This window comes from Sardina pilchardus, chromosome 22 (genome assembly GCF_963854185.1).
Source record: "Sardina pilchardus chromosome 22, fSarPil1.1, whole genome shotgun sequence".
Taxonomy (NCBI): Eukaryota; Metazoa; Chordata; class Actinopteri; order Clupeiformes; family Clupeidae; genus Sardina; species Sardina pilchardus.
This window is the reverse complement of record NC_085015.1, coordinates 7,715,697-7,738,196: the sequence shown is the minus strand read 5'-3', so window position 1 is coordinate 7,738,196 and position 22,500 is coordinate 7,715,697. Positions and strand designations below refer to the sequence as shown.

At 44.7% G+C, this 22,500-nt stretch overlaps 3 protein-coding genes across 4 annotated transcripts in view; all 3 read left to right on the top strand.

Annotated features, from left to right (window-relative positions):
* Window positions 1–2,216, top strand: part of LOC134070557 (NACHT, LRR and PYD domains-containing protein 1 homolog) — a 2,918-nt gene extending 702 nt beyond the window's left edge. Inside the window, exons 2-5 of the mRNA XM_062526946.1 lie at window positions 1–108; window positions 304–1,316; window positions 1,414–1,575; window positions 1,754–2,216. The exon at window positions 1–108 is cut by the window's left edge and continues 14 nt beyond it. Of these exons, the coding sequence (XP_062382930.1) occupies window positions 1–108; window positions 304–1,316; window positions 1,414–1,575; window positions 1,754–1,773 (1,303 nt within the window). The 3' untranslated portion in view covers window positions 1,774–2,216. The remainder of the gene's footprint in view (window positions 109–303; window positions 1,317–1,413; window positions 1,576–1,753) is intronic.
* A 1,629-nt stretch (window positions 2,217–3,845) lies between these two features.
* Window positions 3,846–6,298, top strand: LOC134069986 (toll-like receptor 2). 2 transcript variants are annotated; one of them, XM_062526161.1, is made up of 2 exons: window positions 3,846–3,921; window positions 4,733–6,298. In XM_062526161.1, the coding sequence occupies exon 2, from the start codon at window positions 4,767–4,769 to the stop codon at window positions 6,174–6,176; it is 1,410 nt and encodes a 469-aa protein (XP_062382145.1). In that variant the 5' UTR covers window positions 3,846–3,921; window positions 4,733–4,766; the 3' UTR covers window positions 6,177–6,298. The 2 variants fall into 2 exon arrangements, with proteins under 2 accessions (XP_062382145.1, XP_062382146.1); XM_062526162.1 differs by having other exon boundaries at window positions 3,866–3,921; window positions 4,736–6,298.
* A 752-nt stretch (window positions 6,299–7,050) lies between these two features.
* Window positions 7,051–22,500, top strand: part of LOC134070556 (WD repeat-containing protein on Y chromosome) — a 23,456-nt gene continuing 8,006 nt past the window's right edge. Inside the window, exons 1-15 of the mRNA XM_062526945.1 lie at window positions 7,051–7,439; window positions 9,138–9,441; window positions 10,271–10,417; window positions 11,047–11,169; window positions 12,563–12,734; window positions 12,833–12,879; window positions 12,998–13,135; window positions 13,501–13,689; window positions 14,914–15,105; window positions 16,164–16,418; window positions 16,911–17,075; window positions 17,792–17,941; window positions 20,125–20,300; window positions 20,862–21,001; window positions 22,135–22,283. Of these exons, the coding sequence (XP_062382929.1) occupies window positions 7,366–7,439; window positions 9,138–9,441; window positions 10,271–10,417; window positions 11,047–11,169; window positions 12,563–12,734; window positions 12,833–12,879; window positions 12,998–13,135; window positions 13,501–13,689; window positions 14,914–15,105; window positions 16,164–16,418; window positions 16,911–17,075; window positions 17,792–17,941; window positions 20,125–20,300; window positions 20,862–21,001; window positions 22,135–22,283 (2,421 nt within the window). The 5' untranslated portion in view covers window positions 7,051–7,365. The remainder of the gene's footprint in view (window positions 7,440–9,137; window positions 9,442–10,270; window positions 10,418–11,046; window positions 11,170–12,562; window positions 12,735–12,832; window positions 12,880–12,997; window positions 13,136–13,500; window positions 13,690–14,913; window positions 15,106–16,163; window positions 16,419–16,910; window positions 17,076–17,791; window positions 17,942–20,124; window positions 20,301–20,861; window positions 21,002–22,134; window positions 22,284–22,500) is intronic.

The following is a 22,500-nucleotide window of genomic DNA, read 5'->3' as shown; positions in this document are numbered from 1 at the left end:
AGCAGCAGCCTCTGCTAGCAGCTCCCACTCAGATGCTGCAGAGCTGCACCTCAGAGACAAAACCCAGCAGGACCCAGGAACACAGCTGCTCTCTCTGGACACTCACATGTGAGTATGATGGACAACGCACACTCTCTCTGTCTCTGTCTGTCTCTCTCTCACACATACACACACACACACACACACACACACACACACACACACACACACACACACACACACACACACACACACAGACACACACACAAATTGCTTGGACACAGAGAAAGTAGCACAATGAGTAGTTTCTCCCTCCAAAAGCAGTTGTGGTCACCACAGTGATGCCCCGCTGAGGAGTTGTGAATCCTGTACTGAAGTTCCAGACTCCAGCCACTGGGTCCTGGTGAAGCCTGACGTCTCCACAGAGGAGAGCATCTCCATCTACAGCCTGAGCTCTCCTGCAGGGAACTATGAGTGCTCAGAGTCTGGTCTGCGCTGGACTTGTGCTGGTCCAGTCTCCCTGCAGTACCACTTCATGGACTGGTATCTCTTGATTGATGAGCTGCCCCACATGCAGTACAGACCAGCTGGCCCTTCAATGAACATCAAGCTCATCTCAGGAGAGCTGGGGGAGATCCACCTGCCACATTTCCTCTGTTTGGGAGGTAGCCAGTCTTCTCTGAAGGATGCTGTGGAGGTTCTGCATAAGCAGGACAGTGGAGTGTCTATAGAGAAGTGTGAGCTGAGTCGCTTCCATGCCAGACTGGTGAACCCCTCCTTTTCTCTTCTCGGGGTTTTCTACTCTCTGAAATCTCTCATATTTCCTGGGAAGGAAGAAGAAAGAGAGAAGCAGATTGAGATCCATGCAAATGTTCTGGTCTATCAGAGCAGCAGAGTACCCTTCATTTTCCGCACATACCTCCTGCCCATGGATACCCACTTTAAAAGGTTAGTGGAGGAGCAGGAAAAATCTGAGGAATTCAGAGGCCACAGACTCCCCAAGAACCGGCCTGTGAGACCTCTTCAGATGAATGGGTTCTACGCTTTGCATACTAACTGCTTAAAGACTGACTGCCAAAAGCTTGACTGCAATTCAAAGATCAATCCAGAAGAGCTGGACTTGGCAGACAGAAATGTTATTCCCAACTTCTTTGAGGTACACATGAGGGAGACTGTGGACTTCAAGATGCTCCTCAGCTCTGTAGACAAACAGCAAGTCTGGCAAGCAGAGATCTTGGCCACTGAATGCTGGAACAATCCCCAGCAGGACAATGTGAACACCTCTACTGAAGTTCCTGTCTCAACACAAACTGCTAACATCCAGACCCCAGTGGAAGGTAGTCTGAAGCTAGTAATATATTTAGCATTTACACATTGCTTGAATTTGTTTGTTGATATCCTTCTTCTCTTTTGTTTGTTGCCTCTCTGCCTTAGTGTCCACTACCAGCACAGATGAGATGCCCTCTGGCTCCTCTAACCCAGTCCAGCCAGCCTCAGTCTCGTCCTCCATTACAGCTCACACTGGAGGAGTTGCTGTGTCTCCTAGTCTCTCTGGAAATACTTTCTATGGACCCGTATACATGTCACCAAATTCAGGTACCGCATTTCAAACACATATTTCTGTGTTTTTTGATGGTCTGCATTTATCAAAAGTGCTGTTGTGCAACTACCATTGTTAAATGACAACATGTGTACTATCGTTGAAGGATAACATTCTCTCTCTTTCTCTCTCTCTTTCTCTCTCTCTCTCCCCATCTCTCTCTTACTCTCTCAGATCACATTCCACCAAAGTGAACTTCCGGATGTTGCTAAAACGAAGGTTATGCATATAACCACGGTTCTATGAGTTTCGGATGACCGCCAGAGCTTGGCATTCACTCGGAGGAGGGACGAGAAGATTGTCAAGTGGTCACTTCCGGGGAGAAAGCACCTTAAGTGCATGGCGTAGTGCCATACGTCACCCCGGTCACAGGTGACTTTGTTGGTACAATACAAACACTCGACCTACACGTATACGTGATGGACATCCAGGCGCTGAAAGCACCGCCTCTGGCGGTCAGTAGAAACGAAATAGAACTACCCTTCATCATGTTGCTCTATGTGCCAATCAAATAAAGCTCCAGTCTAGTAGCACTCAGTCTTCCTATTTCTTTTTGAGGACAATTAAATGTAATATCTCTAATGTTCATATTCAAGGCTTAAAGGGATATTCCGCCATTTTTGGAAATACGCTCATTTTCCACCTCCCCTCGAGCAAAACAATCGATATTTACCTTGTTCCCGTTCATCCAGCCATTCTGTGAGTCTGGCGATACAACTTTTAGCTTCAGCCTAGCATAGATCACTGAATCGGATTAGACCATTAGCTTCTCGCCTGCTAGCTTCATGTTTAAAAGTGACTAAGATTTCTGATAATTTTCCCATTTAAAACGTGTCTCCTCTCAAGTTAGAAAGTGCAATAAGACCAACTGAAAATGAAACCTGGCGTTTTTCTAGGCTGATTTGACATGGAACTACACTCTCATCTGGCGTAATAATCAAGGCAACTTGCAAACATACCATAGGCGCAGTGATATCGTACGCAGCATCTGAAAATAGTCCCCATAGACATCAAGCAGTAGTAGTGCCAGTAGCTGCAAGTTGCCTTGATTATTACGCCAGATGAGAATGTAGTTCCATGTCAAATCAGCCTAGAAAAACGGCAGGGTTCATTTTCAGTTGGTCTTATTGCACTTTCTAACTTGAGAGGACACACGTTTTAAATGGGAAAATTACCAGAAATATTAGTCACTTTTAAACATGAAGCTAGCAGGCGAGAAGCTAATGGTCTAATCCGATTCAATGATCTATGCTAGGCTGAAGCTAAAAGTTGTATCGCCAGACTCACAGAATGGCTGGATGAACGGGAACAAGGTAAATATCGATTGTTTTGCTCGAGGGAAGGTGGAAAATGAGCGTATTTCCACAAATGGCGGAATATCCCTTTAAAGTTTTAGGTGTTTAAGATTTGAAAATATGATAATCATGATAATTATGTATGACATATAATTTATGTATAACATTCAGATTCTCTTTATCACAGTAATCTTTATTTTAAGCCCCATTATAAGTTACTGGTTGAAATAATGCCACAGGCTTTATTGAATTGAAGGATTATTAACTAGGTATTGTTTTGATCTGCAACTTTAGTGGAATGGTGCATTTGTTTACTCAATTACTGTATTTGTTTTTTCTTCAATACTGTAAATAAAATCTAGCTCCAGGGTCATTTGAAGAAGCACTCATATTATAATGTGTCTTTGCTGTGGGGGTGTATTTACCAGTGCTGATTTGCTTTTTACATTTAAAAAAAAAATATATATATATATATATATCTCTCTCACACACACACACACACACACACACACACACACAAACACACGTGTACTCTCACCTACTCTTATAACTTGTTGCCAGTATCTCTCTGTCTTTCTCTCTCTTTGTAATTAAAATGGGAAAGTGCAAATGAGCTCAAATTAGGTTGCTGTGACTGACATTATACCAGTCACTCACCTGTGTGTGTGTGTGTGTGTGTGTGTGTGTGTGTCTGTGTGTGTCTGTGTGTGTGTGTGTGTTCATAAGGGTAGAGCATATATGGGTGGTGAAAGTCAGTAACTAGTGGTGCCAATGATACCTCACAGCAAAGTTCCACATCAATGTCTGCTGATATCACATCCTGTTTTTATTGCATGTTTCCCTTTTCCTTCACTTGAATGAACTGTGTCTGTGTGTGTGTGTGTGTGTGTGTGTGTGTGTGTGTGTGTGTGCTTTAGTTATACACAATAGATATTGCTTCATCAACATCCCTTTTTCTTTGTATGCAAAACCTAAAGTCCCCAAAGGTCTCCAACTGATTCATAAGATCTCCAGACTGTTGCAGATTAACCCAATCAGCGCATAACTGTGAGTATATCTGTTTTTATTATAGATTTGATCCTTGTAAAGTGTTCATATTTTTGTTAGACAGCAGATGTTCCCGGGTGTGGTGGACCCACCACATTATCAGGCTTTTAAATCAATACAGCCATAACAAGTTATGTCAAAATGCTCAACAGATGTTTACTTTAGCTCAATTACCAATGATATAGACATAATTTATGCTCCATATTTGCCATTTACCCCTATGAGATCACATTTATGATATGATCTTTTGTTTGTGAGAAAATGAGGAAATTTCATCATTAAAGGGTGAAAAAATAGAAACAATATTTTTGATGATTATTGGTTCTTATTTCTTAGAGCTTAATCAGAACAGGTGAAAGTGATTGAAATGTAACAAGATTTTGTTACTTTGATTACTTTAATCAAAATATTCATCAAAGTTTAATCACATACTATCAGAAAGATATCAATCATTATTTTGTTTGATGAAAACTGATGAGGACACCAGGAAGTGTTAGAAAATTGTAACATTTGCCCAGGTTCATATTTAGATTGGCGTGGGAGGAAAGTGTGATATTGCACTATATAACTGATACTGTATATGTGATATATATTGCACTACAGTATATAATTGATGCTAACATATCATTTAATTGATGTTAACATATGAATTAAAAAAAGAGATTTGGATGATCACTAAGAAGGAAAGATTGTAGCCTACTGTTTAATATTGCTTTCTACAAAGTTTTCATTTAAATGACCAGATTTCACTTGTCCTTTATCATTTCATTAGACTTCACTGCTTGACACGTTGTCTTTATTTTTCCTGCAGTAGAGGATCGACCGATCCCAAGAGGAAATCACAGATGAAGGCGTGGCACCGACTCCTGCTGACCCTCCTTTTGTGGGTGGAGTTAGAAGGAGCCGTTGTCATGGCAAACTGTATCGTCACTGATCCTGAGTATGGCGATACGGGGCGCTGTGTGTGTCCTGCAAATGTCCTGCAGAAGCCATTACAGATGATGATGTGTATGCAGATGAGTGAGCTGGAGCTGCAGGATGGTGTGTTGCAGCTGGACAGTAAATATCTGTCCTTCCAAGGCTCTGATGAAATCGGGGCCTTAGCTTTACTTCCTTTGGAGCGCATCCTTCTCACGCGAGTTCGTATCCCGGGGGTGTTCCTGTCTACACTGCTTAACACACTGCCGAGGACCGAAGTCCATCAGTTTGACCTCACAGACACCACTTTGGAGGCCCTTCCACATCCTCCCAACCCCACGGAGCCATGCCCCGTCACCTCCCTCAGAATGGATAGAGTGACCTTTGACCCTTCTCTACTCCGTCCACCGATGCACCCGCTGAACGCCTGGCTGCTGTCTTCGCTCACCCACCTGACGTTGCGTGCTGTGCCAGGGGGGCTGTCGCTAGGCAACGAAGCATGCGCTACCATAGCGATGCTGGCGAACGTGACCGAGCTGGACCTGTCAGAGAACAGCCTGACCGACGAAAGCCTGGTCGATTTGTCCCGCTGCCTCTCGTCCTCCGTCCCCCCCGTCAGCTCTCTCGGCCTCTCCGTCCTTCGCTTGGGTCAGAACCAGGTGCGCTCCCTGGAGGGTCTCTGCCCTCTCCTGCGAGCGTCCCCCAACCTGACCGAGCTCGATCTGAGTCAGAACTCCCTGGACGGTTCTGCTTTTGGCTCCGCTTGTCTCAATTCCACTGGGCAACTGAAGACTCTCAATTTGTCGTCCACGGGCATCCAGACAGCAGTCGGGCTCGTGCCAGCGGGCGTGGAGGTGCTCGATCTGAGCGGAAACCGGCTGAGGGAGTTCCGGAACCCGCCGGAAGGACTCAGGGAGCTCTATCTCTCTAACAACCACCTCAGTCTGCTCCCGGATCTGACCGGGGCCTCTCAGCTGCAGTTGCTCTCTCTGGACGGGAACCGACTCACCGACCTGTCCGGCGAAACCTCTTTCCGGCTGGTCCTGGACCGTCTTTTGGAGCTGAGAGTTGGCCGGAACCCTTTCACCTGTGGCTGTGAGGTCATAAAGAGCGTGGAACTTCTTAGGGGAAACCGTAACAAGGTGTTGGACTGGCCTGATGATTTTCTTTGCACACCGCTGGCAAGCAACAGCACCACCCTCAGGCTGGAGGACCTTGACCTCACTAACTGTGACCAGGCCGTGGATGAAACTTCTTCTTCTGGCATGAAAATGAATGTGAATGTGGCTTTATGTATGTCAGTTGTTGTTGTAGCTGTTACAGCAATATTAGAGTGATATTTTCAGCTCAGCTTTACCTAGTAATAACTGAAATAAATTCAAATAAGTTTTAGTCTCTTTACATCAAACAAATTATTACTGAACGATTGTATGGGGAAACTGAATGCACACTAATGAAATAAACTTTTTTAGTTGTAAAATAAATGGTCTGCATAGACATGCAAACTTATTTGTCTCTCTTCCTCTTTATGGTTACGGTTGTATTTGGGTAAAGCTGACACAGACACGCACGCACGCGCACACACACACACACACACACACACACACACACACAAAGAATGTATGAAACTGATTCATGTCATGTCTGTCCCAGTGGTGTTGTCATGGCAATTTGAAAACACAGTTGTCTAATTACTCAATGGATAACCAGTGAGTTAAAGATTTTCCAATATTGACTTGGTTGGATTAAAGCTGCACTCTTTAGTATAGATGTAATTTTGAATTCACTAAAATAAACAAACCTTAAATAACTTAAGATTTTCCAGAAGTCCCAGGGCTTGCAAAGTACTGGCCTAACCTCAACAAAGCATGTGTGTGTGTGTGTGTGTGTGTGTGTGTGTGTGTGTGTGTTTGGCCTGTCTAATCAGATGGATGACTGATTAGAGAACAGCATTCCACTCTTGAGCAGTAATGCGTGTGAGAGTGTGTGACTCGTCTCAGGACAACAGAAGAAGAAACAAAGAGTTAATACTCCGACCGACCCCCTCCACACACACACACGCACACACACACACACACACACACACACACCACCCCATGAGCAGGGAGGATACATTGACAGGAGGTGTTTGCTGATGTTCGTTAAAGTTTACTAAAGTGTGTGTTTTCACGTGCTAGGCGCCACCTACTCCCTTCCTGTGGGGTCTGGAGGTCTTGTGAGCAGTGAGGAGTCTTAAACACAAGAGAGGATCTCATGGGATAGATCATAGCTAACTATTTATAAATAACAAACAAATTACTCCTAGCAAAATCATACTGGGTGCGGTAGGCATTGACTTGTTGGGGAACACTCTTGTGAGTATATGGAGGAGTCTTAAACGCAAGAGAGGACCTCATGGAGGTCTATGTACGGAATAGATCATAGTTGACTACTGTATGTAGTAGTAATGAACAAATAACTCTTAGAGTTCTCTTACAGGGTGCAGAAGGCATTGACTTGTTGGGGAACAGGAATAGGTCCATTAAAATGCAGGTCTTCGGGAGGAAAAGTGATGATCCGTGGAAAGTCTACGAGGAGGAAATACCCAGCCGCAGTCTCCGGTGAGTGTTTCAGTGTTTGCGTGATAAAGAGTCATAAAAAAGTAGCAAAGTTATGAGATAATCAAAATTATACACAGACATGGCAATCTGTGTTGAATTCAAATTATTATGAATTATTATTAGTAACATTTACCTTGGTGATGGGCCAGCTAAAACAGAATGATCCAGGAGCACATACATACACAAGCAAACTCTGTGCATGTTCAGACTTACTTGTGTGTGTCTGAGAGAGAGAGAGATAGAGTTTGTTGTGCATTTTCTTGGACAAATTTAGTGCTGTAATGTTCCAGCCCATCCTCAGTATTTATAGGTCATTATTGACATATCAAAGCAAACCACGCAACCAAGCTGGTCTGGAACAACTCAATCATACTGCCAAGCATGATCTTTTATACCAGTCAATGACTGTTTCTCTGTAAATAAGATACACTTCTTAAGATGTATTAGATACATTCCTGTGCATCAGCTTCAGCTTCAGCTTGGCATTCAGCTGGTACCTTGCATCTCACTTGTTAATTCTCCTTAGTCACTTTTGTACGTGTTTATGGTATCATTTTCATTGCTAATTCTGTTATTATTATGTAATCTACTATTATTAGTAGTATTTAAAACAGGCTTCATTACTACTTTGAGCTCTTAAATTTTGAATTATTATTATTATTATTATTATTATTATTGTAAGTTGTTCTGGACAGAAATATCTGCTGAGACCCTAAGCATTGCCATTCAGCATATAACTAATGTTTCTGCCTTTGTATGTCATGTGATCATTGGACATCTTAGGCACGCTTACATGCCTTCTAATCCTTAGCATTTAATGTAATGTAATTGATAACTTGGCTTTCAGATTAGGTAGAGCATCCTGGCAGATGGCTTTTTTGGCGATAGTAAGTTAAGAAGTAAGTTAAGAAGTTGAGTCATCCTTGCAGATGGATACTCTGATAAAGGCTGTAGCCAAAATGTCGGTCATTTCTGTCTTTATAATCTCCTTCTAGTCATCACCTCTGTTTGGCGATGCATTCCTTTACCAGGTTTATTCATATGCAGATGAACTCAAAAGCAATGGCATTTACGTCCCTATACCCCCACCACATTCAGGCACACACTCAAACAACCACTCACTCAAACACACACCTACTCACCCACCCATGAGGAAAGGCAGTTTGGCAAACCTACTGTCTGTTCTGAGACTTACCAGACAGGGGCGCTATTGCAACACAGTTCTGAAATGTATCAGCACAGAGATAGTCAGACAGGTATAGGCAGACAGACAGCCACTCTATTGATCCCAAAGGAAATTTTGGCATGTGAAGCTGACATTATACACACTAAAAGACTCTGTCTGGTGTGGAACATCAATCTGTTGCCAAAACAACTACCACCAAAACAGCCTATGAAGACACACAACATAGCAAAACAGGATCTCCCGTTTTGGACGTTTCCTTGGTGATCCACATTCCGGTATATTCATCATTTCGCTTCCTCTTGTGTGTAGTTGTGTGCATCATCCATGATCGCAATCGCCAAGTGAATGGACCCACAGCTTCTGCTATCTCTTTTCTGATGATGTCATGGAATCAATCAAGTTCCTCCTCTTAGCAGTAGGACCACCGAGTTACACAACATGTTTAACTGAGCTGAGTGTCTGTTTGCATATCGTCTATGTAAATCTAAATCATATCTGCCTTGTTTGCATAGTTATAAGGGCCTGGGGGTCAACTTGCAAGATGAACTGAGACTAGAGCATCTGCAGCTGCTGTGGCAACGCTTCAGTCGACCTTTGACCTGCGCCACGGACACAGGAGCACCAGTTAGGACCACCAGGTCACATGGCGAGCCAGTGACCCCACATCCCGAGCCTCCCAGAGGGGCAGCGAAGCGGGGCGCTGGCCAGGGAAGATCTCCGGGGGGTTCTATGGGGCTCGAGGAGTTCCGTGCCGTGTTGAGAACCTTACCGGGCTCAGAGGCTTGGGTCAGTGAGATGGAGGAGCTCTTTGATGAGGCAAGTAGCCAATATGATCCCCTGCTTGTGTGGTAGCATGTTAGTCATGACCAAAACATCCAATGAGAGATGAGGGGAACTGTAGCCTACATGATATCCAAATCAGCATGCAGCTTGTGGTATTGAAATGCTAATACAAGCCAACGTAGCCAACATTGCGAGTAGACAATGTGATTTTGATGATAAACAAAGAAACATGCTTTAAGACTTAGGCCTACACTTCACATATTGACAATGTGGTTCTGATGATTAAACTCAGTGCCTATATATCTCAACAAATCTTTAAAACATACTCACACTTCTTTTGTGTTTTAATATCCAACTGTTCATTTCTGGTAGTTGCATGGTAGGGTGACATGGTAGGGTGACCAGACATTTTGGTTGCCTGTCCCCGGGAAAATACAGAAAAACTAATTATGTCCCCGTTTTTTGAAGATAAAACGTAAAAATGTATTTCAATCAGATTGATAGTCAAACTGAAAATGTCCCTCTTTTTTCCACATTTTTGGGATTATGTCCCCGGTTTTGGTCTTGGGCATCTGGTCACCTGATTTCAGGACCTCTCTGAGATGCATAATGCGCTGTGTCAAAGATCATTAAGGGCGGAGCAAGATACTCCATGAGAAGCCACCTCCTGGAACCCGAATCGCAAGAGGCAGGGGGGGCAAAATCCCCCTTTACGCAGAGCTGTTCCATTGAAGTCTATGGGCGTGACACACCCCTTTATGCAGAGGAAGTGATCCCTGTTTTGCGCCCGTAGACATGAACTACGACGAAGTATCTTGCTCCGCCTTAAGGGTCTTTGGCTGTGTTTCTGTGCTCTGGACAGGTGGATACGTCCTGCGAGGGACGGATCGGCTGGGAGCAGTTCTGCTCCTACATCCTCCAGGGCGCCCTCCAGAGGCCAACTGAGGGACAGGCCGGAGGGGACGCGCTGACCTCCCAGCCTGTCATACGCCACTGCCCGCACAACAAGGTGACCACTGCTGCCCTGCCCAGGGCCTCTGCAGAACAACCGTTATTTTAACAGACACAGTATATTGGAATGATAACGTATTTTGTCGAATAATTATTAATCAAAAAATGTGTACAAAAAAAAAACAAGCTCTGGTATTCTTTACGATTCATCTGTGTGTTCCTAGGGAAGATTGTTTTATTCTTTGGTTCATTGGTTGCCTGATTTAGTAATTGGTCATTCTACAGCTTACATATTTACTGAAAGAGTCTATCTGTCTGTCTATCTGTTTGTCTGCCTGCCTGTCTGTTTGTTAATCCTCACTAACACAGATGGACAGGCAGACAGACAGACAGACAGACAGACAGACAGACAGACACACACACACACACACACACACACACACACACACACACACACACACACACACAGACCCATGCATCAGCAGTAGTAACCTTCAGGTTTATTTTGGGGAGGTGATATTTGGTTTTGCTCACTCATTACTCTATTGTCTCTCTTTGTCTCTTTCTCCCCCCTCTCTCTCAAACACACACTCACACACTCTCTCTCTCTCTCTCTCTCTCTCACACACACACACACACACACACACACACCCTGCGCTTATCCTCCTCTCTCCACACACTCCACAGCAAGAGCCAGTAATCCGTGTGGTGCATGTGAGTCAGCCTCCACCCCTGCGCTTCATCACCATCAGCAAGGGTGGGGTTCTCTCCGTCTGGAACAGACACCTCCACCTCATCAGCTCATTGGAGGTGAGCAGCACACTAATGTGGAAGTGATATATCGGGCAGACAGTGGGCAGCTGCACACCTCAGTGCTGGGCGGGGCGGACACACACACACACACACACACACACACACACACTGTGGTGCAACTAGCTGCAACGTTTCTTGGTGTTTTAAACTCACGACGTTGTCTTCAACGCAGCGCTCCCTGGAAGGTGTTAGGGTTAGGCATGGGTTAGGATTAGGGTTAGGTTTAGGGTTAGGGTTATAGGTGCCTTTAAGTCGACGGTGGCAGTGTTGCCTGGAAGGCGCTAGGGTTAGGCATGGGTTAATGTTAGGGTTAGGATTAGGGTTAGGGTTAGGGTTAGGGTTATAGGTGCCTTTAAGTCGACGGTGGCAGTGTTGTCTGAAAGGCGCTAGGGTTAAACAGGGGTTAAGGGTTAGGTTTAGGTTTAGGTTTAGGGTTAGGGTTAGGGTTATAGGTGCCTTTAAGTCGACGGTGGCAGTGTTGTCTGAAAGGCGCTAGGGTTAAACAGGGGTTAAGGGTTAGGTTTAGGTTTAGGTTTAGGTTTAGGGTTAGGGTTAGGGTTATAGGTGCCTTTAAGTCGACGGTGGCAGTGTTGTCTGAAAGGCGCTAGGGTTAAACAGGGGTTAAGGGTTAGGTTTAGGTTTAGGTTTAGGTTTAGGGTTAGGGTTAGGGTTATAGGTGCCTTTAAGTCGACGGGGGCAGTGTTGCCTGGAAGGCGACACTGGGGGCTTGAAACCCCATTGAGCGGCTGCAGAGCACATGCCACGTCTGGGTCCACATGCCCACTGGTACCTGGGTATGGGTCCGACGCGGGTCATTTCCCGGTCCTGCCCCGATCTCTCTCTCCCACTCACTTCTTGTCACTCCCTTCACTATCCTGTCTGATTTAAGGCGTAAAAAGCCTCCCCCAAAAAAACTTCAGTGTTGGACTTCAGAGCGCTACTTCTTTTGAAACTTTGGCCATCTAATTCTCTGGCAAAATGTCATGAGTTGTCAGTGAAGCATTTGGCTGACAGTAGGCCAGTTAAACTCCAGAGCACCTTTTGTTTTGTAACATGGGCAGAACTACTTCTAATAAGAATTAGATCTGGAGGGAGGGGGGTTGTGGTGGTAGATTCCAGTGCGGTCCAGGTGTCCACAGGGAGCCAGGTTATAATCCAACCTGTAATCATTTCCCCATCCCACCCCATCTCTCGCTCCCACTCACTTCCTGTCGATCTTCACTATCCTGGATAAGCTAGTTTGTGATTGGACCCAAAGGTTGTGGACAGGAAGCAGGGGAGATAGATGTGCGGTTTCCAGCCTGAGTTGTCGTGTGAAATCCAAATGAACTCAGCCTAACTCCTTACCCCTGTCTGTCTCTTCTTCCATCTTCCTTGACTTGACCGTTAGCTCGTCGGGGACCCCATTGAGGGGGGCCACATGCGTGGGAAGTTCAAAGGCTGGACCACCGATGCCGTCTTCTTGCCCAACGTTCACAAAATGGCGGTCGCTACTTTGGGAAGGGAGCTCCGCTTCTTTGACATTTCGACGAGCAACTACACCGAAGAGTTACACTTGTTTGGTGAGTCTCATGCTTAAGACCATACGCTCAAGGCCTGGGAAGATACAGACCTGCCGCAGCACAAGTCAATTCTTGTTCTTTTCTTCCATTCTACACAGGTTTGAGCAATGCCGTCACATCAATGTGTTACTGGTATGACACCAAGGTATGACTGCTCTGGGCTAACACGGACAGCATCCCCTCATAAATCACTTACTAATTGTCTCATGAATGGCTGTGGTTGATCAGTGAGTGATGTGAAGCGATGGTGTGCTACCTCTCAGTCTCCAGCAGATCGCTCAGTGTTGCTGTGGGGGGACGAGAAGGGCTTTGTCCACCTGCTCTGGTTCCTCCAGCCCCTCAAAGGCCTGTTTGAGATCCCATTCAGCAACCAGAAAGGCCCTCACAGGCTCTACCTGCCGGTGGGTGTTCTGCATATGGGGGCTTGGAGAACTCTGCAGAAAACGTGCATACTTGCTTATGTCAGAGTAGATGGCCTGTATTACAATGTAGAATGTGAATAGGTTTGACTGTTTTCTAAATACATCAGAAAATGGTTAAATAGTTTCAATGAGTAACAAACAAAATCAACATTTGAGAATGGCAAGAATGACAACACCTATAAACAGCAAAATTATATCATGCATGCCATGCATACAGTAGAGGACATGGTAAAATCTTATCTGATGTACTGTCTTGATGCTCTACCACAATCTGAATTGCAATCTTATTAGAATCGGAATTTATCATTATGTTATTGATTAATAAGTCTATTCCTTCACTACAGGACCTGTGTCCAAACAGCCCTCTGGTCACCTATCAGCAGCTTTCCAGAGTTCACCAAGAGCCAATCAACAGGATCAAGTATGAATCCCAAGGGGAACTCATTATGACATCATCAGAAAGCGCCACTAGTTCAGTGGTCATCATGGACCTGAATATGAGAAGGAAAAGCTACATTTGGAAAATCAACAAGGTGTGTTTGACATTTGGTGTACAGTGGGCACTGTCCTTTATTTCCTTGTTAGTTTGTTTACCGGCCTGATGGTGGCCGACACAAGCCTTATTTGTGTGCTGTGAGAACATAAAATCATATTTTTGAAGCTGTAGCGCAGAGCAGGAAACATTGAGCATACTAAAAGACTGAAACTCTGTAAACATCTATGTCATCCTGAGTGACTGACACTGGCACAGGTTACCATGACCTTGTCTGAGGTCACCTCACCCAGGTGTTTTGAAAGATTCTTTTTTTCCCCCCTGATGTGGTAATCTGCCCTGCGTGAGAAACACTGCTGTACTGAGAAATGCTGACAGTCGGTCCATATCTCCACAGGGGGGCTGTCCCACAATACCTCTACACAGAGAGAGTGTGTGTTTGTGTGTGTGTGTGTGTGGGGGGGGGGGGAGATACATGTGGAGAGAGAGTGTTAGTGTGTGTGTGTGTGTGTGTGTGTGTGTGTGTGTGGACATAAGAGGAGAGAGAAAGAGAGAATGTGTGGGGACAGACATTGTTTGATGCTAAATATACACCCAATGATTCAAATGGGTGGTGATTGTTTTTTAGTTTAGTTTTTTTTAGTTTTTTTTCCCCCTCAGAGCATTGTGGGTTTTTACTTCCAATTAAAAGTCCCAGTTTGTTTGGTTATAAAAAACAAGAAAAGACATCCTTCATAGCATTTAACAAGAGCTCCCTGTAAGTGGTCGCCCAAATGCATCGCACAAATTGGAAACAGCAGAGCATAATGGATAAAGTGCCTACAACGTGGAAAAAACTGAGCCATAACGAGACACAAATGTGTAGGAAGCATATAAAGGAAGAACAATCAAAAAGTTGGGTATTAGGGAGGAAAAAGCCAAGTTGCAACTGCAATAAGTTGTCTCAATGAATGGTCATATGAATTGATAAAACAAATATGAATGAATGTATGAGTTATTGACAAAAAGAAATGAAATGAAAAGACGATACAGAATTTGAGGGAAATCTGAAAAGTAGAGATATATTTTATACCATCATAATGACTCTCTCTTTCTCTTTCTTTCTCTCTCTGTCTGTCTCTTTCTCTCTTTCTCTGCCTCTCTCTTCTCTCTCTTTCTCTGCCTCTCTCTTTTCTTTCTGTCTCTCTCTGTCTGTCTGTCTCTCTCTTCTCTCTCTCTCTCTCTCTCTCTCTCTCTTCTCTCTCTCTCTCTCTCTCTCTATCAGGGAGTGACCAGCTTTGACTTCTGTCCTGCCCTGAGTCTGCTGGTGACGTGTGGGCTGGACCCGGCTGTGCGTCTGTGGAACCGCTACGTCCCGTCCCGGCCGGTGGCCACCCTCCTCGGCCACAACACCACGGTGCTGGACGTGGCCGTCCACCAGAGGCTGAACTTCATCTTCAGCTACTCCAGAGATGCGGTATATGCAACAGCACTGAGAAACCTGCTTATCGACACAAAGTGTTGCCCTGCCCACACACACTTTATGTGTGTGTGTGTGTGTGTGTGTGTGTGTGTGTGTGTGTGTGTGTGTGTGTGTGGTGTTGTTGTTGTTGTTGTTGTTGTTGTTGTTGTTGTTGTTGTTGTTGTTAATGTTATATTAAGATAAAAAAAAATCTTGTTGGTATTGTTTTTAGAAGAGACTCACCAAGCCCTGCCCACACACACTTTATGTATGTGGATGTGTGTGTGTGTGTGTGTGTGTGTGTGTGTGTGGTGTTGTTGTTGTTGTTAATATTATATTAAGATAAAAAAAATCTAGTTGGTATTGTTTTTAGAAGAGACTCACCAAGCCCTTTCTCGTAAATCATTTGGACTTAGTTTAATAGCAACGTGTCTTATTTTAAGGCGTCTTATCAAGACAAATTTGCTCGCAGCGCACTGGCAGCCAACTGTTCCAAATGTAAGATTGATAAATGGTTTGGTAAGCCATTTTTGCAGTGAGGAAACTCGATAACTGGTGGATGTGTGTCATAGGGGAGATGAGAGACGAGAGGTGATATTCACTAATTTCTTTAGACAGACAGGGATCAATCCATTAAGTACTTTACCTGTTTACCTACACCTTTGTTTACATATCCGTATACAGTACCTATCCATCCACTTATTCATCTATATACTGTATCCATGCATCCAACCACAAGGATAATAGCTTTGACAATAATAAGCCAAGCCCCAGTGACTTAGATAAAATTGTATGTTGTGTCTGACTGGTTAACTCTTTATAATAACTACACACTATAAAGCATTTATTAAGCCTTTGTAAGCTATTAGTTAATGCTTTGTTCATCATCATAAAGTGAGCTTCAAACCAAAGATTTACTACGAGATTGCAACGACTTGCAACGGCTTCGTCTCATCGTGGATCTTTGGCGTGAATTGGGCCTAACGCCTTGTTCCTGCATTCCAATTCTCCTACATTCTAATACAGACAGATACTGTAACTCATCGGTGAGTGATCTGTCTCCTCCGCTCCAGGTGCTGAAGATCTGGGACATTCCGTCGCAGCGCTGTGTGCGGACGCTGCAGCTGAGGTTCCCGTGCGTGAAGGCCGGCCTGAGCCCCGAGTACGGTCACTTCCCCTTCCTGCTGCACCACGCCGCCCAGCCCTCCGCCAGCATGCTGCTGCTCACCTGCAAGGACTACCTGGCATGCTTGCACCTGCAGGGCAAAAGCACCGACGACACACCTGCCTCTGTCACCTGCGCTGTCTACAACCCCCACCTGGGACAGGTCAGCTCTCATCAGAAGCTTCAGGTCCAACTTCAGCAATGAGCTAAAACAATAAAGTTATGGGTAGTTTAGTTAGTTTCACAGTCAGGGTAAGCACTTTGATTCAAAAGGCTAAAAATGAAACCTCCTTCACAGTGAAACCTTAACAACTAAATCAGCTTTCATGATTTTGTGTCTAGCAACGTTTTTTGGCAGGCTGTAACTATGTTTCTTTATGGAGTGATGTACACAGACATATGTAATGTGAAGCGCTTCCCCAAACAGTGAAACTACCCATATGTTGATAAAATATACATCAAGTCGTTGTAGGGCATGTTTCTGTTAATGAGGTGAATTAGAAAGAGGAGGAATACGGTGGATAGGAACAGCTGTTTATACCTGTGAGCATGCGTACAAGGCATATGACTGTGCGTGTGCATAAGTGTGTCCTTTAGGGCTATTTTATGGGATACTCTGTTCTGCATCGTCATGTCCCTCTCCTGATTGGTCCAGGTGGTCACAGCCCGTGCCGACTCCTCATTGGCTGTGTGGGACGTGGCGACGGGCCGCAGGACTCTGGAGGTGCGGCACGCCCACGGAGAGGAGGAGATCACCTGTGTGGCCCTGCACCACACGCACAGACACCTGCTCACCGGCGCCTCCAACGGGACCATCAAGGCAACGCATGCACCTACCAAACACTAAAGCCAGTTTACAGTCATTTCCTGTGTATTAGCCACATTGGCCGGGTTTCCCAGATTTGTTAAGAAGCTCTTAAGTGCTACGTTCTTAGAGCCCTCCTAAGAAGTTCTTAGCACTTAAGAGCTTCTTAACGAATCTGGGAAACCCGGCCATTGTGTATACCGTAAGCCGCAGGACAGTGTTTTATGTGAGTTAAAAGAAACAAAACCAGAATTAATACCATGTTAACTGCCTCTGTGTGTTAACCTCATAGCTGAAGAAATTTTGCAAAATCAATGTATAAGCCGCGGCTAATAGTTGGGAAATTACAGTAGAAACGATGACCCAGACATATAATATACAGTACATATAATGAACATGTGCTGTGTGGTCCACACATGATGTATTATGACAGACTCATTCAAATGCTAGTAGCATTTGCCTTCTCTAGCTCCACACATAAATCATGACTGTTGCGTTGACAGATGTTGATGTTGTTTTCTTTGCTGATTTTCACATTTTACAAACCATGGGGAAAAAAAAGATTTGTAAATTGAAGGCACAATGAATAAGTCAAAGCATTCAGAAATCGAGGTGCCTACACATTTGTTTCTGTGACCTCAAAACAATGCTGTATAGCATATGAATTCTGAGAGTTGCTCCAGATAGCAGAGGAGATGTTCTGGTTGTGAATGGGTTTTCTTGTCCAGCAGATGTGGGATCTTCTGAATGGGCACAACTTACACAAGATGGAGGCCGTTTCTGATACAGAGGTGACTGGCATCATCTGTTTCCCTGGCAACCGCCTCCTGGCAGTGGGCTGGAGCCAACAGATTGCCAAGTACATCATCGCAGACCCGAATGTGAGACACACTGAATTCACATAAATATAGATTCAGAAGCATACAGTATTAAAGTACATGTGCGCGCACACACACACATACTCTCTCTCTCACTCTCTCTCTCTCTCTCTGTCTACCACACACAAACATACACAAATTCACACACTTTTACACATATGGATATTCACACACATGCCCCCCCCCCCTCCCACATGCGCGCACACACACACACACACACACAAACACTTACCTCACAAACCCTCCTATCCACCACCAGACTCCTGCCATTAGAAACTGGGATTTAACTCCGTCCAGAATAACCCCCTCCTTACACACACAGTCATAACTCTGCAGCCATCCTGAGGTTTTGTGGTTCAGGCCGCAGCAAGAGAAACACCCCTGTTGACAAGGGCAGCTTTCACGGCTGTCTGACTGCCTCAGGCCCCAGGGCAAAGGCTGTGTTTCTATTCAGGGAACGCTGCATCCACCGTGTGCAGAACAGCTAAGGTATAGCAGTAGCACACTATGAGAGTATAGTATGAAGTCAGTAGCCTGGGTGTTCCCATGCTGCCTTGCGCGCGATTTGATTCACGCTGCTAAGGCAGCCTGGAAACTACCGCCCTAATTTTTGCCTCAGATAGGGGACCAATAGCAGAACAGGGGGGAAAGCAAGACGATGATGAGCTATGCAATGATGCATTTGATAGACATCCGTGGCGCCCAATGAACGGATCTGGGCAGATCTGTCTCATTGAGAAGTGGTGGCGCTAGCCAGGCTAATGAAGTCAGAGCATGATAAATGTAGTACAGTGTACATGTATGTTTATATTGATATTCCAGCAGTACAGCAGTGATCCGAGAAGTTTGGGAAATTGGGTGAAAAATAATTTGAAATCAAAATTGAATGGGGGGGGGGGGGGGGGGGGGGGCAGTGACGTGATGGCCAGTGCTTGAAGTGGGAAAAAATAAGTGCAGGAACTCTAATTTTCCGACATTTGTGCGGTGAAAAAAAGTCTTTAGGATGTGTTGGTTCAAAAATGCTTTCAAGCAATAACCTATGGGCCTAGACTACTTTTTTCTAATTCAAATGGAATACTTAACCATTAGGCCTACTGTAAAACAACATGAACCACACCAGTGTGATAGCCTACTTGTAGCCTAGGCCTATAGACGACTGGGGCTAAAGTCCCAGTTGAAGAAAACTGTGAAATAGGCTGTAGCCTTGTTACGTTGATTTAATTAACAATATTAGCCTAACATCTGGCCAAGAACAGAGATTCAAGGTCAAAAGTCAGAACAAAAGAGTAAGTTTGACTGTACGTGTTCTTTCTATTACTATTTTGGGTCCTGAAATGGCATATCAAGCATCTGCCATCGCTATGACAAACAGGTGTTTGAATACAACTTCTGATTTGAAAAAAATAAATTATTTTGAAGTGGGGGAAATGGGGAGGTATGAAAAAATGCAGAAATTTGATGTGATTTCAAAAAAGGATATACAGAGACACACTATACTCCATTGGAATCAGTAGGATCTCCTGTTTATTTTGACATGTAGTTTGCCATAGGGCAGTTACGAAATTGTGAGCTATTTCACAGAGAAGAATGAGTATGACGCAAAACTGAATGTGACATTAATTTTGGTAGGTAGGTAACTGTAATTTTCAACGCTAATTATCTCGCGAACCGTTCATCATAGAAACTAGCGGCTAGTGCCGTTGTAAAGGTCAGGTTCTGCAGTTTCATACGATATGCCTGTTAATTCTGTGCGACAATCTCGCGCAGCAATATGACCGAGAAGAATGGGTTCGGCCGCGGCCGCATGGTGCGTCTCAGAGAGGTTCGGCCGGCGGCCCGATGGTAGGATAATCTTCTCGCGGCCAGTACCGGTCCGTGACCCATAGATTGAGAAACACTGTGATAGGGCACTGTCGTGGCTCGTGGATAATGTAGTCTTTTATCGGTCTTGTGATATTGTCTATTAGTGGGCCACTGTCGCTGCGTCGGATCAGTTCAGTAAGTACCGGAACGCAGAAAAAAGTGGCGGAACCCAAAAGACGAAAATACAGAAGTTCCGGAACTGCGTTCCGCTGCGTTCCGGCCCACTTCAAGCACTGGTGATGGCTTGTTACCAGTGCACGGTGATGAACTGTCCAGGTTTCTGATTGGCTCATCAGGGCTCACCCTCTGGCTCCTTCTTGCAGGACGTGTATGTGAGAGCGGACGTGTCGTGGAAGTCGGGCCGTCAGCACAGGGATGATGTTCTGGCCGCGGCCCACTGTCCGGCGCGGAAGCTACTGGCCACCGGCAGCTTCGATGGCGAGGTGATCATCTGGACCCTGGACACAGAGAGGCCACTGGCCAGACTACACAGTGACCAGTGAGTCCACTGGTGGGATATTGATATCTAAACTGTATAATAGGCTATAGCTTAGCATAGTGTGGTATAGCATAGTCTATAGCATAGCATTGCATAACATAGTAAAGTATAGCATAGCATACCAAAGCATGGTAAAGTATAGTACAGCATAGCATAGCATAACATAGTAAAGTATTGCATGGCATACAGTAACATACTGTATAGTAAAGTGTAGAACAGGAGTGCCTGCATAAATGAATGCTATGACTATGACTATGCACACCCATCTGTCTGCTGAAACCCCAGCCATTACCCTTCCTTTTAATACTGTTACTTTGCACTAATACAGTATATGTGTATAGGAGGATGAGAGTTTTTTTGTGCACACATGTACAGTATTTGTATTTGTGTTTGTGTACACACATGTGTTTGTATTTGTGTTTGTGTACACACACGTGTTTGTATTTGTGTTTGTGTGCACATATGTGTTTGTATTTGTGTTTGTATGCACACATGTGTACACATGTGTTTGTATTTGTGTTTGTGCGCACACATGTATTTGTATTTGCATGTAACCTCCAGAGGCCAAGCCCCAGTGGACGCACTGCTGTTCCTGCAGGGCAGAGCCCAGAGTGGGCCGTGGGGGGGACGACCTCTGCTGCTCAGCTCCCAAGCTGGACACGTGTGCTGGTGGAGCACCACTGGACCACCACACTGCCACGGTGAGAGAGAGAGAAGAGGAACAGAGAGAGAGGGAAGAGAGAGAGAGGGAAGAGAGACATGAGAGAGAGAGAGATTGAGAGAAAGAGAGAGGGAAGAGAGAGATAGAGGAAAGAGAGGGAGAGAGAGAGGGCAGCGAGACATGAGGGAGAGAGAGAAAGAGAGAGAGGGAAAAGAGAGAGAAAGATAGAGAGGGAAGAAAGAGAGAGAGAGCTTTCCTCTAACACATGATCTCCCTCTTCTAACAGCCATACACTCCAACTGTAAACCCCAAACACCAAAACTCATCCTATACTGTACAATCATATAATTATAAACATCATTATAATAATAATTGTATCAACGACTAACACCTTATAATAACAATTCGAATGCTGAATCCCACTCACTTCACGCCCTCTTTGTTTATCCCTTATTTGTTTATGCTGTAAACTCCAACTCTAAATCCCAATCATGCTATTATGGCCAGTCAACTCAAAGACACACATCCACAAGCCCCACATGCTTCCACAAACCATGCGTTCCTCGCAAAGGGCGTAACACCATTTTACGCCACAATTCAAGCGTGGAGTAAAACCTCATATTTTAGTTTTAGTTGGACCAGAGTCAAGCCTATAGCCTATATAGGACTCTGAAGATTGCCAGTGTCCATAGGTCCTTCTTATGTAAAGTACTGTATGTCACATCCTTATGTTCAGCCCAAAACCTTTATGATATCTAGGATTCAGGATTTAGGATCACTTTATTGGCCAAATGTGTAGAGCACACAGGAACTTGACTTGGTCACGTATCACACCATTATTTGGGGAAAAGTTATAAACAATATTTGAATTATAAAAGTAACAGATACTACGAATACACAATAAATAAGACAATACACAACAAATCATATGAATCAACACTTATGCCTGTTCCAGGGCGGTTTTATGCACAGCATGGCTGGTGAGTGTGTGTAGGGTCTCAGTGTGACTGTACACTTATGCCTGTTCCAGGGCGGTTCTATGGCTGGTGAGTGTGTGTAGGGTCTCAGTGTGACTGTACACTTATGCCTGTTCCAGGGCGGTTCTATGTACCCCAGCTGGCTGGTGAGTGTGTGTAGGGTCTCAGCGTGACTGTACACTTATGCCTGTTCCAGGGCGGTTCTATGCACCCCAGCAAGCTGGTGAGTGTGTGCTGGCTCTCAGCTCCAGTCAGGACGACCGGCTTCTGCTGACCGGGGACACGGCCGGGCTCCTGCAGGTGTGGGACGTCTCCCAGTACTGCCTGGACCACACTGACCCCGGGGTGAGCCACCTACAGTACAGCTCCACACCTGTGAACCCTTATGAAAAAGAACTATAGTATAGCCTACTTATAGCATTACAGTAGTGCTTATAGTATACTTATAGTATAGTACTTATAGTATAATGAGTTATACTTAACTTATAGTATAGTACTTATAATATAATATAATATACTTGTAGTAGTACTACTATAAGTATACTAGAACTATACTATAGTT